General features: G+C 45.8%; 1 protein-coding gene across 3 annotated transcripts in view; it reads left to right on the top strand.

Moving 5' to 3' along the window:
* Nucleotides 1–719: 719 nt before the first annotated feature.
* The window catches only part of IL7 (interleukin 7), a 35,410-nt gene continuing 22,275 nt past the window's right edge, over nt 720–13,854 (top strand). For all 3 annotated transcript variants that reach the window (XM_054984585.1, XM_054984582.1, XM_054984584.1), the window contains exons 1-2: nt 720–1,228; nt 12,607–12,737. In XM_054984585.1, the coding sequence (XP_054840560.1) occupies nt 1,219–1,228; nt 12,607–12,737 (141 nt within the window). In that variant the 5' untranslated portion in view covers nt 720–1,218. The remainder of the gene's footprint in view (nt 1,229–12,606; nt 12,738–13,854) is intronic.

The following is a 13,854-nucleotide window of genomic DNA, read 5'->3' as shown; positions in this document are numbered from 1 at the left end:
TTCAGTACATCCTATCTCCTAGGTTTGTTATAAGGATAAAAACGGGAGATAAGACAACCATGCACATCACCTGGAACTTGCTGGAGGAGAGACAGAGAGAGAGCGCTTTGGTATGCTTGCTTGCCTTCTAAAACTTTAGTTCTGAATACAATCTTCCACAATGTGTGTGTAAAAAAAAAAGTCTGCACAAGAACCTATGCTATTGTCCCTTTTTCCACCTCAGCTTAAAACACAAACTTTCATAAACAAAGCCTTTCAAGCAGATTAGCCTCCATGCCATTCAGAATTATGGAGAGGACCAGAGCAGAGGGCGAGGCCAAGGTCCAGCCCACTACAGCAGCCTGCTGCTAAAGGGTTATTTCCTACAAAATGGCCACCTCAACCCCCTCCCATACCAACCAGCTTCTGGACTATAGGAAGTGGCCTCTTCGATCCCAGGAACAGGTGACGTGTTCCAGCTTGAGCAAACAACGTCTGACTCAAGTTTGCTGGCATCTTCACCAGTGGCAGTGAAAGTCTGGGTCCGAGCAGCTTCAGGAAGCCAACTTGCCCAGCCCACTCCCACTGTGGCAAACCCCTCCCTCCTTTCGTGTCAACGACGCCGCGTCCCAGTCAGTGCATCCTTGGTCGCCTCTGATGGGGAGCGAGGAGCCGGGACCCGCGGAATCGCTCCTCCTCTCGCCATTCAGACGGGACAGCAGAAGCACGCCAGCAGCTCCGTCCACGCCTCTCGCGGAGACATTTCTAAGGTGCAACTCCGCCGCCTCTGTATTGCCCACGAGCGGCGCCCAGCAAAGGAACAGCTGCCAGCCCCCGTCTCCAGCACAACGAGAGCAGCTCCTCGAGGCACCTGGCGCTCCCTTCGTCGCCGCCCACCCTTCGCCTCTTGCCCTCGACAGGTGGGGGAAAGGCTCGACTCCAACCAAGCATGCCACGCTCATGCCAAGCTGACTGACTGGAGCCCTCTGCAGCTGGCGCTTAGCGGAAAGCGAAAGTAATCTGGCTCGGACCACAACCTCGAACGCACTACCAAGCCGGGTTAGCTCTGAGAGGCTCTGAATATTCCTGCCCCAAAGACGCAGCACAATTTGTGTCACTGTAAAAGGCAAAAGGCTCATCCTCGTGGCTTTTGCAGCCTCGACCAGCTTTCGTATCCACGGAACACTATGAGCACGACTCTGGCACCACCATGAGCAGCAAAGTACCTCCTCGCGGACCATGTTCCATGGTAAGGAGCGTCTGCGCGCGCTTTTGCATGCTCTGGTAGCCTAGCCCCGTGATTAGCGCCTTCGAGGCATCGAGGGGAGCGCAGACCCTCTCGGCCTGGCGGCCTGGCTCCTTGCCAGCCCGGCCGCCCGCCCTTCAGGCTCGCGCCTGCCTCACCTGCAGTGTCCTTCGCAGCGCAGCGTGCAGTGGGAGGGTGGCGCTCTGTTCCGCGCCTTTTATCCGCTCAGCCTGCGGCGGGAATTTCCCAGCCTTTTCAGAACGAAAGTAGGAGCGCCTTATTCCCAGCAGCGCTGGGGAGGGATACCCGGAATGCCCCAGTAGCAAACAGCAGGAAAAGGGTAGAGACTAGCTTGCGGAGAGCAGAGCAGGTCAAAACATGAAGCAGAGGGGTAGCTTGCAGGGGGGGGGGCGGCTGCTGCCCCTGCGCAAAATTTTGAGGGGGCACCTGGTCCATGCCCCCCCCCCAGCGCCCCTTTGCTGCTGTTGCCTGCCTTTGGCGGCACCGCAGGCATAGCAGGCGGGGAAGCAGGGCGGCAAGCGGAGAGGCGGGCCACCTGGCTGCTCGCCTTCTCATCCTTTTGCCGGAGCTGCTGGGCGGCCCGCCAGTGCAGCAGGCAGTGGGGAGACAAGCGCGGAAGCGTGCTGCCTCTTCGCTTGCCTTCTCGCCGCTTCGCTGGCACTGCCGGGCGTCCCGGCAGCGTGGGAGGTGGTGAAGCGGGGAGACAAGCGGGGAAGAGGGCTGCCTCCTCACTTGCCTTCTTGTCCCCTCGCCGGCACGGCTGGGCGCCCTGGCGGCGTGGTGGGCGGAGAACCGGGAAGGCAAGTGGGAAGCGGGCTGCTTCCTTGCTTGCCCTCTCGCCCCTTCACCGGCACTGCCGGGCACCCTGGTGGTATGTGAGGTGGCAAAGGTGGGGAGACATGAGGGAAAGAGGGCTGCCTCCTCGCTTGCCTTCTTGCCCTGGTGGCGTGGCGAGTGGGGAAGCGGGGAAGCAAGCAGGGAAGCAGGCTGCCTCCTCACTCGCCTTCTCGCCCCTTCGCCGGCACTGCTGGGTGCCCGACAGCGTGGCAAGCAAGGAAGCAGTGAGGCAAACGGGGAGGCGGGATGCCTCCTCGCCCCTTCTCCGGCACTTCTGGGCACCCTGGCGGTGTGGCAAGTGGGGAAGCGGGGAGGCAAGTGGGGAAGAGGGCTGCTTCCTCGCTTGCCTTCTCGCCCCTTTGCCGGCACTGCCGGGTGCCCCAGCGGCGTGGCAGGCAGGGAAGCAGGGAGACAAGCGGGAAAGTGGCCTGCCTCCTCGTTTGCCTTCATGCCCCTTGGCAGCACTGCCGGGTGCCCTGGCGGTGTGGCAGGTGGGGAAGAGGGGAGGGAAGCAGGCTGCCTCCTCACTTGCCTTCTCTCCCCTTTACCAACACTGCCAGGCGCCCGGCAGTGTGGCAAGCGAGGAAGGGGGGGTCAAGCGGGGAGGCGGGCAGCCTCCTTGCATGCCTTCTTGCCCCTTTTCTGGCACTGCCGGGTACCCCAATGGCATGTGAGGTGGTGAAGCGGGGAGACAAGCAGAGAAGAGGGCTGCTTCCTCGCCTTCTTGCACCTTCGCGGCACTGCTGGGCTCCCCGGCGGCGTGGGAGATGGAGAAGTGGGGAGACAAGCGGAGAACAGGGCTGCTTCCTCGCCTTCTTGCCCCATCATCGGCATTCCCGGGCACCCTGGTGGCATAGCAGGCGGGGAAGCGGGCTGCCTCCTCACTTGCCTTCTTTCCCCTTCGCCAGCACTGCCGGGTGCCCGGCAGCATGGCAGGCGGGGAAACGGGGAGGCAAGCAGGGAAGCGGGCTGCTTGCCTTCTTGCTTGCCTTCTCCCCCTTCACTGACACTGCCGGGCGCCCTGGCAGCGTGGCAGGTGGGGAAGCAGGGAGGCAAGCGGGGAAGCGGGCTGCCTCCTCACTTGCTTCTTGCCCCTTCAACAGCACTGCCGGGTGCCCCGCAACCTCCTTGCTTGCCTTCTCACCCCTTCCCCCTTCGGCAGCACTGCTGGGTGCCCCAGCAGCGTGGCAGGTGGGGAAGCAGGGAGGCAAGTGGGGAGGCAAGCTGCCTCCTCACTTGCCTTCTCACCACCTTGCTGGCACAGCCGGGTGCCCCTCCCACCTTGCCGGCACAGCCGGGTGCCCTGGCGGTGTGGCAGGCGGGGAAGTGGTGTGGCAAGCAGGGAGGCGGCCACCCCTTCCTGCCCCTTCGCTGGCACTGCCAGGCGCCCCAGCAGTGTGGCAGGTGGGAAAGCGGGGAGGTAAGCGGGGAGGCAGGCTGCCTCCTCTCTTGCCTTCTCACCTCTTCACTGCCCCGGCAGCGTGGCAGGCGGGGAAGCAGGGAGGCAAGCGGGGAGGCGGCTGCCCCTTCCTGCCCCTTCACCAGCGCTTCCAGGTGCCCCGGTGGCATGGCAGGCAGCGAAGTGGGTAGACAAGCGGAGAGGCGGGCTGCCTCCCCACTTGCCTCCCCGTCCCTTCACCAGAGCTGCTGGGTGCCTCGCCAGTGCGGCAGGCAGCGCAGTGGAGACACAAGCAGGGAAGTGGGCTGCCTTCTTGCTTTTTTGCCGGCACTGCCAGGCACCCCTGCGGCGTGGCAGGCGGGGAAGCCTGGAGGCAAGTGGGGAAGCGGGCTGCCTCGCTGCTCGCCTTCCTGTCCTTTCAAAGCGGTGGGGAGGTGAGCGGGAAGGCAGGCCTGAGTGAGGGGGGGCACCCCTGTGCCACGCTACACAGCTGACCTGAAGTGCTGATCACATATGTTTTTCTCCCTTCCCCCAGCTGGCGCTGCAATCTAGCCCCATCCCCACCGGCTCTCAGTGCTGAAAAGCCGGCTATGTTCCAGCAGCCAATGCGTGGGTCGTCTCCATAGCCCAGGCTGGCTTCCAGCAGGTGTTTCCCCGCCTGTGAGAGAACTGAGCCTTTTCCAGTAAACTCTTTAGGGAGGATCCAAGAATAAGGGGAAAGTCACAACTGTTGAAAACAAATATATATTGTATAAAACCCTTCAAAATCCTCTAAATGAGTTTTTCATTAAAAAAAATACTCAAATTCTAATGTTTTTAGAGCCTGCATACATGGGGAGAAGAGAGAGTAAAACCCTATGCTTTCTCTGAGGTGTGTGTGAACATGCAAATAAATCTTATCAAATCAAACAATGTAACCAAATGTTGGGCTGAAGTCCAGAGGCAAGAGTCAAGACTTGCTTTCAGTGGGTGTCTTTAGCAAAAATTTTAAGAGCACATTCCTGGGAATAAGGTTCATTAAATAAAATGGGACTTACTTCTGAGCAGACTTATGTTCTTTCCCTTTGCTAGTGTACTGATCTTTTATACCTACCTTTTAGGTAGGATTGACTTAGGGTTACCAAACGGTTGAAAATAGCCACGTTGGCTAACAAATTCCAAACACAAAAGTCATCTAATACTAACCAAAATATCTTCATCAGGCAGGATATTCACTACCAAAATTATTCCTTATTTTCACGTACACATCAACAGTAGTATATCCAATTACACAGTTACATAGATCCATAATGTCTATAACAATCCTTTATATGTGATCTGACATGTAGTATGACAGTGTCACAGTTGTCATTTTGGGGTTGTCAGATTCAGCAGCCCTTTAATATGGCTTAATTTGACAACCATAAAGAAACCAGTGACACTTCATAAAAATTAACCACTCCCTTTGGAGAGTTCTTCCAGCATTTCATAGGCTGGAGCACCGTGCTTCTGCTGGCATGTTCTCCTAGTGAATTTTAAATCCACAGTATGAAAAAACACACAAAATGCTACAGTTCCTATAATAGGTCTGTTGTTTTATTGCCAGGCTATCCAAAGTCCTCCTATCTTTGTTAAACAGTGCTTTGGTTTCATTTGCGTATGGACTGAATGAGACAGACAAGCAGTAGACTTACTGCTAGATCTCAGTAGCACGTGGGTTAAACCAGCAATGACGAACATCTGGCAGTTGAGGTTAAAAAATATATTGCGGAAGTGTTCCTGTTTAATGTTCAGTGAAGAAATTTTATCTTTTCACCTTTCCACTCAGTTGCTTGCTTGCATGCATGTTCTCATCCATTCTTTATATACTGCTGTTTCTCCCTACTGGAAAAAAGCAATTTTATAAAGCATATTCATTTCCTACTGATTGCTCATAACTTTAATATTCCCCTTTCTTTCTTGGGCTGTATGTAGACAACAATAATTGTTAGTAAGAAGAGAAATGATACCCTGCTTAGTGATCCCCCCCATTACTTCTCCCCCTGTAGTATCCTAGTTGTATGGATGAAGTGGGGGCACGTGGGAGACTAATTCCATGTACGACCTGTTCAGGCTTGATTTAGATATAAGCATGCAGTTAAGAAGCCCTGGTATCTAGCTAGGTTTCCTGTATCAAGTCATTCAATTCCTAGCAAGAGCTATACCACAGATAACATCTTAGGTTCGTTACCAGGTACAAGTAATACAATTATGGAGTCTCTGCTTCCATTTTAAGCCTTTATTATTACAAAATAATTACTCAGTATTCTTGATATCAACTCAAGCAACAGAAAATCATACCATCCATTATAACTGCATAGATCATTAAAGGAGTGCAATTACACAAGTCCAAAAAAGTATCTTACCCAAAGATACGAAGATCACAGGCAAAGAGTATCTCAAAAGAAGAAGCTGTCTTTCAGATTAGTTTTATAGGGTTTCAGAACCATGTAATAGCTGCTCAAATTCTTGACTAACTTATCGTTATGATTTCATACACCAAAAAGATTATTTGTATTTGAAATGTCTTCCTAAAACATATAACAATACCTAGTTCATTATTGCTACTTTTTGTGTTAACAGAGTCTATGTAGAATTAGTGATTACAAGTTTCTTACATATCTGCATATCTTTTGGCCCTCAGCCAGTGTAACTATCCTTGAATAATGTTACCAGCCTCTATGAGCTATACATTCCTGCCATTCTCAGATACTCCCTGCACCTGAGTCTTGGTACGTTGTATGCATTAGTATGAGTTAGATGGCTCTTCTAATCTACCCATAGCAATACAACTGTGTAACTCTAATGTTTTATGCTCTTCTTCAAGGTTATTTTATTCTAGGCCTCTAGACTCCCTTTGTGGCCTATCCAGTTATTGGGCTGGGCAAGCCTTGTTTCTGGGTACACAGGTATCTTGAACAACTTTCTTCTTAGTCATATCCAGCAATTGTTCCCCTATACTTCTAGCCAGAACTTTTTTTCTAAAAAAATGTTTAGGGATACTCTCAGTACGCAGGAATTCCAACATTTTAAAATGTTTACTTTCTCCCATTAGATTTTCAAAATGTTTAGGGGTATGCGTACCTCTGCGTCCCCCCAGAAAAAAAGCACTGGTTCTAGCCATATCAATGACAAACTGCCTTACTGCAAAAACATCTCTTTAAAGCTGGCTCTATGCAATAAAGCATGCATTCAGCAAAGTAGAAGAAGTAGGAAAATATTATTTTGTGACCATGCACAATTGCTTTTGTTTTCCATTTGCAGAGGGTTTTGTGAAATTGTGAGTGTGCCTACTGTATAATGGAGATATACAGTTTAAAGAACTTTTAAAAATCAAAAACGGTTTTTTTCTGTATGTCATGCTAAAAATGGTTTGTGAATTAGAAGTGATGATGATTTATATCCCCTGTTGTGATGATGTCATGAAGGGTGCCCTCAGTTTTAAGGCCACTTTGTTATCAGAACTCTTGATAGTGATAGAAGTACTAGCAGGGAAAGGAATGGCATTTAAGTAATGGTGCCTCCCCATGAAAGTGCAGTCTGGAAGAAATATTCCTGTATCGCCTGAAGTGGATGAATTCCCATTATGGGCTCATTGCTCAAAAATACAGCATCTGTTCACAGCCATACTCCCAACCTTTGGATTCTCGCTTTTTTTTTACTTGTACTTGTTTTTTGCTGTATGGTTAAAAACTGTAAATATATACATTGTAATTATTTATATATTAAGAGCCTGTGTTACAGAAGTATGTGAATGTTGCCATGAAGTAATGTGGACATTTAATCCCATTTTTTTTCAGCTAAAGCACATTTCCATCCATTGTAGCTTAAAGCCAAAATGGAGAGAAATTCTAAAATTCTTATTGTTTTTTTTTTCACACAGAAAAGACTTCAGGGGAAAAAAACACAATCATTTTTCCAGGATCCTTGACCAAAGCAGGGTATTAGTGGATTAACAGTGCAATCCTATGGTGAGTTACTCCAGTCTAAGACCATTAAAGTCAATGGACTTAGGCTGGAGTAACTCTCCATAGGATTTCACTGTAAAGCTAGAAAAGAAAAGGATGATGCAGTACCCCTGATTGTTGTTCTATTCTGGTTTTACAGCAGTTGTGATAAAACAATTAGGAGAAAGTATTATGGAACTGCATATCTTATTTATTTACTTTACTTATTTTATTTACTTATAGTCCACCTTTCTCACTGAGTCTCAAAGTGGATTACAGAATGTAAGTCCATACAATCAATGGCTGGAACAATTCAATAAACAATACAATAAGCTATGGATTGTACAAATTCCAAATACAGAGATGAATCATTGCTGAAACAAAACATAAGTAATTTTATATAACACATTAAATGACGTAGAAACCAATTCTATGACATGGGGCTGGGAAGACGGAGTGAGAGGCAGACTGCAGACAGGGACAGTCCCAAGAGTTTGGGATGTGGAGGAGCTATATTTCTCTCCAAAACTCTGCCATTCCTCCTGAGAATCCCCCTCATCATCTTCCTCAAAATTTTTGAGAGTATCCACTTCCTCCCCTGCCAGCGGTGAGACCTATTCTGCCTCCTTTACAGCCGTCACAGAGAGATCTAATACAGTAGGAGTCTCTGGTGCCACCAAGAACTCCCCCCAGTATTGCTGGGCTCCGATGGGAAACATGGACAAGCTGTGCACTTCTTCCCCCCATGACCACCCTTGCCCTTCATTCCATGCCTCATAGTGCTGCACTCAGAAACAATTTTGAAGCAAAAGAAACAAGATAACTTTGAGGAGTTTCCGCCCTTAGGAGAGAAACCCACACAAAGCTGTGCCCCAGAGCCAGGCAGTGGCCCTGAGACTGGGCTTGGGGAGAGAGCCCCTAAACAACACAGAGACACCTGCCCAGGTGGGAGAGGTGCTCAAAATAAAAATGAAATGCAGACAGTGGGTGCACAAAACAAACAAGAGTGAGCTGCACCAAACAAGTGCACAGAAATAGAAAGAAGGCAAAAAGAAGAAGAGTAAGACCCTCAGGGGAGGAATCCACACAAAGCTGTTCGCCAGAGCCAGGCAGCAGCCCTGAGACTGGGCTTGGGGGGAAGAGCCCCTAAACACTACAGAGACACCTGCCCAGGCGGGAGACTGAGAGGCCCCAGAACCAGCAGGTAGTGGCCCTGAGACTGTGCTTGGGGGTTGAGGCCCAGAAACAAAACCAAAGGAAACAGCAAGAGTGTGATCCCTCAAAAGAGCAGAGAAAGAATTGAGAAGAAACAAAGACAAGCAAATTAAAAAAGGAGAGGCCTAGGCCCCAGAGCCAGGCAAAGGCCTAAGACTCATGTGGGGTGGGGTGGAGGAAAAAAGGCACCCTCATGCAAGATCTTTCCACAGCAAGGCCAAGAACTGGAAATAAGAGGCTTCTTTCAGTCTCTCTTAAACTAGCAGCAGTAGCCAAAAGCACAATTCCAATCCACACTCTCTCTCACTCCAATCCCAGCAACAGGTCCTCCCTATCCCTCTGTCTACTGGGACTGAAAAGCACGAGACAGGGAGAGATGCCTTTTATAACAAATGCTGATATAAAGCAGAACAGGAGTTCTGTGGTTGGCTGACAGACCTACCTAACAGGATTTGGAGGGTTGAGACTGGTGTGCCCATGGCTACAGAAGGCTCACCTCCTTGGTTGCCTAGGGGATTAACCCCCTGCTCCTGTTTGTATAGGGAAGAATGGAAGCTTTCCAGATGGTTAGGAGAGCTGCCTATCAAGGGTAAGTGGGCTACGATTAGGGTTTCCAATGGCAACAAAAAGTCTGGGCCCACTGTTGCCTAGCAAATCAATGGATCGGCACCAGTTTGTCTGAAATTATGAATCATTCACAAAGTGAATGAAACAGGCCAAAAAGTCGTGAATTTCCTGATAACCGCAACCCCACAAAACGCGGTTTCGCAACACATAAAAAAGGCCCGTTTTGTGATGAAATTTGCTTTGTTATTTCAATTCATGCCCATGTCTACTTTCAGTCAGATTCAGCACAAGTTTAGCCTTAAGAGATATTTGGGTCCAAGACAAAACATCAAAATGGTGTCTCCCCTTCAGTAAAACTACTGTATACTTTCTTTATATGTTGGCTCATTTGACCAAAGGTCTCAAGCTCAGAACTTATAACACATATCCACAACTTAAAACAACTTACAATAGTACATACATACAGAATCACAAGAAAATCACTGTAAAACATTATCTTAATAGGGTATAAGACCAGAGATTGATTTTTTATATATATATATATATATATATATATATATATATATATATATATATATATATATATATATATATATATATATATATATATATATACACACACACACACACACACACACACTCACTCATAAGTTGTATGTGACTACTTGCTATCACGTTTTTCCAATACTTTCTCCTGCCTTTTTAATAAGGTTCAAAGTAGCTAAAAACGGAAATTTAAAACATACAATAACAATCCATTAAGTTAACTAATACATACCAAAATACTAAAACAGACCCAAAACTACAGTAAACTTAATACCTTTGCCAACAACCATACAAATTCTGTAGAATTCATGACATTTTTCAGTAAAATGCCCTCTGGGTCTTACAGGTTCTTTAAAACATTCATACAGCCATATGAAATATTCTGTCGCTATCATGTGCTAGAGCAAATATATTCAAGCCTATTCAGTACTTGGAAATTGAAAAAGTCTTATCTGTTCACCAAGATCAATAAAATGTACTTATACTACTTTTGATCTGTGATATGAGGTGGGATTTTTTAGAATTTTATTTATTTTTACATTTGCCCTGACGTAGATAGCCCAAGCAAGCCTGATTTCATCAGATCTCAGAAGCTGAACAGGGTTGGCCTTGGTTAGTAATTCGATAGGAGACTTCCAATGAAGACCAGGGTTGCAGAGGCAAGCAATGGCAAACTACCTCTGTTAGTCTCTTGCCTTGTGAACACCATAAGCTGACTACAACTTGATGACACTTTCTCTACCACTGCTTCATTTATGCTCTACCTTTCTTCCCAGTGGGAACCCAAAGCAGCTTCCATCTTTCTCCTCTCCTCCATTTTAACCTGACAACAGTCCTGTGAAGTAGGTTAAGCTGAGTGTATGTGAATGGCACAAAGTCATCCAGCAAGCTTTCATGGCAGAGTTGGGATTTGAATCTGAGTGTCCCAGATTCAAGGCTAGCACTCTGACCACTGCACCACTCTGGCTCTCAGTTGTGTGTACCAAAATTGCAGCTGCCATGTATATGCAAATTTATAGAAGTTACTTGTTTAGTTCTTTATCTATGGAAAATTCCGTCCTGGCTTCCCCTTTTTTGCCATAGAAAATTTGTTGTATAACTTTGTCACCTGTGCTTTATTAAAAATGTCTCCCGCTTAAAATGTATAATTTTCTTTCTAGTTTCTTCCATACAGGAATGTAAAAAATGTCGTTGTCATAGTGATATCAGCAAGCGGCATGGGAATTATATCCACCCAGCCCAGTCTAGCTCTGTTCATTGCTGCTGTCCCAATTGCTGCTCCTCCCCTTCATTATGCCTCTGCAAAAGTGCAGGTGCAACAGCAGTCACTCTTGGACTCACTCCCAGCCTGGAACCTACCACTTTTTCATCATTTTCTTTTTTCTACCACCTTGTGTTTTAGCACAGTTTCGCAAGAAAAGAATGGGGAAAACCTTTAGAGTTATATTTTGAAAGTGAATCTTAGCTCTACCCTCCTCCTCATGGAATTTTCCCATTAGCTACTCCCAGGGCTTTTTTTCTGGGAAAGAGGTGGTGGAACTCAGTGGGTTGCTCTCGGCGGTGCAGAGGGCAATCTAAGCTCCCCTCTGTCTGGAGATCAGGGGGCGGGGGCACCAGTCGTGACCATTTTCAAGAGGTTTCGGAACTCCATTCCCCCGCATTCCTGCTGAAAAAAAGTCCTGGCTACTCCAAAGATTCCCCTTTAAACCCAAGGAAAACAATTTTTATTTCTTCCCTGGTTTAAAAGGAAAAGCCCTGGGAATACTATGAGTTGTGCACTGAATGAGCAATATGTTATTTGGACATTTCCCTTTAATCCCTTTAAATTAACCACTCAAAGTCGTTCCATTTTTATTTATTTATCTTTTGCTCCATTTTATGTTAGCTGCCTTGAGCAGACTCTGGAGAGTGTTGTATAGCAATCTTTTATATAAATAAATATGTAGTCATTGAACATTCTTTATTTGCATCTTTGTACTCCAGCAGTTAAGGGTGTGCAGTGAGATGCTTATCAAGCTGTATCTCCTGCTGCGTTTGAAAATATTTGAAGCTCTAAATTTCAACAGAATTATTTCCAGCACTTGGGAGTAGCAGAAAATTTCTCATTTCACCTGTTTGACCCTTGCTGTTGGAGGTGAAAAGAGCAGCAAGTCATTATTATGTAGTTGACTGGGATGTTAGGACAATCCTGCTTGGCAAGAAAATGGGCTAACTGGTTTTCTGGGCACAGAATTTTCACTTTCTGTCAATCATTGCATTATCTTTTTGACTTCTGGAGGGTGTTCTGATTTTACTTGAGCATTTCATAAATGGTTTTATTCTCTACAGGGGTTACCAAAGTATGAGAATCACTGAACTTTAAACTCAGGTCAGTGTTTCCATCTAGATTCAGGCCATTTCCACATGCTCTTAAAGGGATGGCTCACTCACCGAATGCTGGTCGCTTTCCCTCAGAAATACACACGGTTACGTTTGCAAAACATCTGTGGGCCCTTTGGCTTCCATTTGGCTTCTATGTTTTCAGCGCCTTTCCTGGGAACACAATTTCTGCGCTCCCAAAAAAGGCACTGAAAACACGGAAGCGAAACGGCTCGCAACCATTTTGCAAACGGAGCTATGTGGATTCCTGGGGAAAAGCCGCCAGTGTTTGGTGAGTGGATCATCCCTTTAAGAGCATGTGGAAACAGCTTCAGATAATCTTGCTGAGCACTAATTATTACATATGTTTAATAACTATCAACTAAATGTTAATATTAGTTATGTTACCATGACTATCCAGCCATATAGTATCTGTGGTATTAAATGGAATTAATTCAATTTAAATTATCTAGCTTTTTTAAGGTATGTCTTTGGGATTCAGCCACTTTTCCTAGTTCTGATGCCTGTTGCATCGTCTGCTTGTGAGAAGAAAGATATGCAGCCAGCTTATATGTTTGTTCTAAGACACCACCTTGAACAACTGGTAGGTAGACATTTTTTTTTAATTTTCAAAAAAAATTAAAATGTTTCTTTATGTGAAAAAATTTAGCATTCTTAGTCTGAGTTGTGATGGCAGATGTCATCATGAAAATAAGGTGCAATATGTGAGATCTATGGATAAATGCAATGTTTAGAGTTATTGCAGTTGTAAACATTCTATTTTAAAGTTTGTTGCAACATTGTTTGAAACGTTTAGATACTGAACAAGTGTTTAAGGCCACAATTTGGGCTGTCTAGAAGTCGCTAAACTTTATTTTTTTACTTAATGGAATTAGCTGACCTTCCAGTGATGCCCACAGCTCACTCATACAATTTAATTACAAATTTTAATTATTATCCTAATGAGAAAAATCTAAATTATATTTATGTTGTATTTTGACATCCAAGCTTTGGTATGAAATAATTGCTATAAAAATGGTGAGATTATTTTAAAGCGAAGCACATAGAAGGAGTTATACTACAAGTCTCTTTTTAAGCAGTCTGTTGTCCATTTCAATTATACCTTGATACTTCAGAGAAAATAACTGTGATAAAACTACTTAAAAGGTAGTAAGAATACTTTTTACATTTCATTCAGAGAACAAAATATATTTTTGTAGATTCTTGTTAAAAATAGAAGCCAAGGGAAGATGATCTTCCATTATGAAAAATGATTTATAACTAGCAAGAGTAGAAGTCATCAGCTAAATATTTAATGAAAATGGTATATGAAAATACTATATGGTATTAGTGTTGAAAAATCAATAGAATAATATGATGTCGAGACAAAGATCGTGGTAACAAATACTATTGTAATGAACTTTAAAAGCTAAGATAAGCAGATAAAGAACTACGGAATGAAGTTGACAATAGTAAACCTAACCCAAGAGCTTGATAAAAGGATGAGGAACAGAGAATTATTCTTAGGATATCTGTAGATATTTTCCTTGAACCTTTAAAATAGAGGAGCCAAGGAGTCTCTCTACACAAGACATCTTACATGGGGACACTCAAGTGATTTACTTTCTATGTGGTCTTATATTCAAGTATACTCCCTAGCAGTGCAAGTATATCTACAATGGGAGAACAAGTGTAAGATCTTTCACTTGATCCTACCTTGT

The sequence above is a fragment of the Eublepharis macularius genome, chromosome 7, assembly GCF_028583425.1.
Source record: "Eublepharis macularius isolate TG4126 chromosome 7, MPM_Emac_v1.0, whole genome shotgun sequence".
Classification (NCBI taxonomy): Eukaryota; Metazoa; Chordata; class Lepidosauria; order Squamata; family Eublepharidae; genus Eublepharis; species Eublepharis macularius.
This window is presented reverse-complemented; position numbering and strand designations above follow the sequence as displayed.